Source organism: Poecilia reticulata, unplaced genomic scaffold (genome assembly GCF_000633615.1).
Source record: "Poecilia reticulata strain Guanapo unplaced genomic scaffold, Guppy_female_1.0+MT scaffold_263, whole genome shotgun sequence".
NCBI lineage: Eukaryota > Metazoa > Chordata > Actinopteri > Cyprinodontiformes > Poeciliidae > Poecilia > Poecilia reticulata.
This window is the reverse complement of record NW_007615045.1, coordinates 2,854-6,523: the sequence shown is the minus strand read 5'-3', so window position 1 is coordinate 6,523 and position 3,670 is coordinate 2,854. Positions and strand designations below refer to the sequence as shown.

The window sequence follows — 3,670 nt, the reverse complement described above, 5'->3', positions numbered from 1 at the left end:
GCTGAGGGTGTAGAGCTGGTCCAGTGTTCCACGACCAGGACGAAAACCACACTGCTCTTCCTGAATCCGAGGTTCGGCTATCCGACGGACCCTCCTCTCCAGCACCCTTGAATAGACCTTACCAGGGAGGCTTAAGAGTGTGACCCCCCCTGTAATTGGAGCACACCCTCCGGTGCACCTGTCAAATTTTGTTTAAATGCATATTTCACATTTCTGTTAGTTCAACAAACCTAATTTCAATACTGAAATATTACTGTGTCCATCAGTTATTATATATCAAACTGAAATAGCTGTTGCAAACACCCAAAAATTTTTGAATAAAAAGTAAGATTAACAGGGGTGCCCAAACTTTTTCATATGACTGTAACTCTTCTTAATAAAATTCCTCATGAACGTTGATTTATTGCAATGGCTCTCAATGGAAGTTATGGGCTACTTAAAGTATAACTTAAGTTGCTTTGTTTTGAAACTATTTTTAGTTTTGTCATGTCCTGGATACCTGAGAATCAACAAATAGATAGAAATGAATATCTGGAGAGTATCATAACTTAAATGTAACATTTAAAGTACCAGGGTTTTTATAGAAAAATATCCAGATTTCATTTTGTGGTAATAAAGGCTCTACTGAAGTGAAGACGATGAGAAATAAAGGCAGCTTTCTTTTTTTTCTATCTGTTCTCGGCTTCTGGCACTTGCTCACCTTCTCCCTCTTGTTTCAAACTCTTCTAATTAACATAATAGTTAGTTTAATATGAAATAAGATATTTGCTCCCTTTGACAAGAAAGCTTAAGTCTGTGAACACAATGTAACTAGTTTTGATTTGCAAGGCATAACAAGGCAGTTTATCAAGATTGAGTCGAAGTAATAAAATAACAAGCTGCAGTCTGATTTTTATTGTTAATATGTTTCTTCTTATTGAGCAGTGAAGATAAAAGGTTTACATGACTTTGCGTGCTTAAAGTAAGTCTGTACTTTAAGTATTTACTAACCGGAGGGTTTTCTGTTTTTGCTGCAGAGCCACAGCTAACAACTAATTCCTCACTTCAGCAGCGCTACGGGGACCTAAAGATTCAGTCTTATATTTTTTTCGAATGGCAGAGTTATATATATATCGTGTTTAAATTCCAATGTTTATTCAATAATTTGTTTTGTGGGGGACAATTCTGGACTTTTTCAAGATTTCCCCCAGGATTTATGGCTATCTTCTGTTAGCTAGATGGAAGTGTAGAAGCTCCTAAATACTCAAAAGTTCTTTCATTAATTTTTGCGGTAAAAAAAATTGGACTTTACTGTCTCCATGGTATCATATTACCATGGAGACATCAATGTCATTGACGTAATATGAGTGAAAAATAACCTGAAATTCTGTGTAATGCTCTCATGGCAACAGAACCTGGTATTGTCACATGACCACAATGACAGATATAAACAGTTACAGCAGTTAGAAACAGCTCACCTCTCTGATGGTGGAGATCCAGGAGATTTAAAGTCAATGCTCTCATTCTTTGACCTGTTGCTCTTAAAGGACACACAGCTGGGTTCTGGTTCTGGTCTGAGTCTCTGATGGATCCTGACAGAAACATGATGATTAAAACTGAATCTGTTCAGTCTGGATGAAGCAGCAAAGAGGAGCAGCAGCAGCTTCATCACCACATCTGTTTTGGCCTGATATAGTGAACGCTGTGTGAAAAGGGCTGTGGACAGTTAGAGATGGTGACCTCACCTCTGACCTTTGCTCTGGCTCTCATCTTCCCCACACAGAGTGGTTTTAGAGGGAGGGACTCCCTCCTCTCTGTCCTCACACTGATCCATGCTGCTCAATTCACATCAGCTCACACACACTTTCTAGCTTCACCTGCAGAGGAAACACACATCATTCATCTGCACATCAACTCTGATCATCCTTTACATCATTAGTGCTGGAAAAAGATCAGCTGCTCCTCCTCTGATTGGCTCTTCTTCTCTGCTTCATATCAATGTCAGATGAATGCAATCAGACAGCAGAGAGGCAGAGGAAGCTGCCATCAGCTGCTGCACTTCTACTATCATACATACAAAAAGAAAATAACCTGAAAATCAGGTTATTTTCTTTAACTATCAGATGGAGTATCAGTCCATCTGATAATTCATCTACTGTAAGATGGAGCAACACTTCCATTCACTGACACACTGATTCACTTTGAACAAAAAGAAGCATTTTATTTCACAATTATTAAAACTACAAGTGGATTATCTGTTCCATAAAAGCTTAACTACTTAATAAGTACACTCAATCAAACACATTTTAACAATATTTTATTTTGAAAGGAACAGTCAGGAAACTTGTGTATGATTATAATAGTGGATGGTTCTTTCACAAAGATGAAGCCAGGCTTGACACAGTGCCATCTGTTCATTCTGGCTTTATCCATTTCACTAAGATTAGATATGTTGCATACGCCATACCTCACACCAAAGAAACATCTTTTGATGAAAAATTATATGGAATTAATCTAAATCATACTCAAGAAAAAAGGCCTTTATATTAGTAGTAGATTGATTGAATGTGTAATTAGCTCAAAATGTACATTTTCAAAGCATTCTTAACTAAAAATGTAATTTGAGGTTTCATTTGCTCAGATTAACAACTTTAATCTCATAGATTAACAGTGGAAGTCAATATAATGTGTGAACCTGATACTGGATTTTTTTTTCTCGTTCTCTTAGTGAAGTCAGATGATTTTCATTCTGTTACTTCTCTCATTTCTGCTTTTTGCTCTGTGTCCTGTGCTTTCTGTTTTGAGGTTTATCTTTCCATATCTTTCGAATTGCAAACTATGGATCTGATCTTTATTAGAAGAATGGGCAGCAGAAGTGGGAGACGCTGTGTCTGTCCACAGAGACATTTAAGTTGCATACACAATTGAATTTCTGATGACAGGATTTCTGCTCTTTGGACTTGGAGGTTGCCTGGCATTTTGTGAAATTCAGAAAACGTTGCCAGCTGTTCTGCCCATTGAGAGGCTGATGGAATGAGGAAATGCTTTGCTGTGAAAACTCAGACTCAGATGTGAGCAGAACCCCAAACTGGAAGTGATTCTTGCTGAGAGTCACAGCTCAGAAATTGACAGCTCGGTTTGGATGAATTTGGCTATCTGGAGTCATCATTGAGATTAAATAGTGAGAATTTGATTAGTTATTTTTTAAGCCCCTCTGTCATTTGACAGATTATAATTAACACCTTTGACTGGTGCACATGGAGTCATGACAGACTTTACGCAAAGAGTTCATCGCGGAGGCAACTAAAATCAATCAATAAAAAAACCTTTCTGAATATCATCTCATGGACACTTAGCTAAATGCATCTTTCTCACCGGGAACTGACAGCGTGTTGAAGAGTTACAGACAGGACACCTTGGTTAGGAAGCTCATTGCAAACCTTTAGTTGAAATGGCGCCTTTAACTCTAGTCTCCAGTACAGAACAGAGAAAACTAAAGAGAATGCAACGTTGTTTTAATCCATTTACAGTCTAAACAGAGGAGCGAGCAGCTTACTTTGAGGAAATAAATTAAGGTGCAGAAGTTAATTAGATCCATGCGCAGTGCACTGCACAACCAATGTGGACGCGGCTCCGCCGCTGCGAAGAACTAAACTTAACTCGCCCTGGAGTTTTAACAAATAGAGGTGAA

At 38.2% G+C, this 3,670-nt stretch overlaps 1 protein-coding gene across 1 annotated transcript in view; it reads right to left on the bottom strand.

The window, feature by feature from the left end:
• Window positions 1-1,971, bottom strand: part of LOC103460609 (uncharacterized) — a 6,794-nt gene extending 4,823 nt beyond the window's left edge. Inside the window, exons 1-2 of the mRNA XM_008402852.2 lie at window positions 1,725-1,971; window positions 1,458-1,571 (exon numbers count right to left, since the gene is read on the bottom strand). Of these exons, the coding sequence (XP_008401074.1) occupies window positions 1,458-1,571; window positions 1,725-1,813 (203 nt within the window). The 5' untranslated portion in view covers window positions 1,814-1,971. The remainder of the gene's footprint in view (window positions 1-1,457; window positions 1,572-1,724) is intronic.
• Window positions 1,972-3,670: the final 1,699 nt, after the last annotated feature.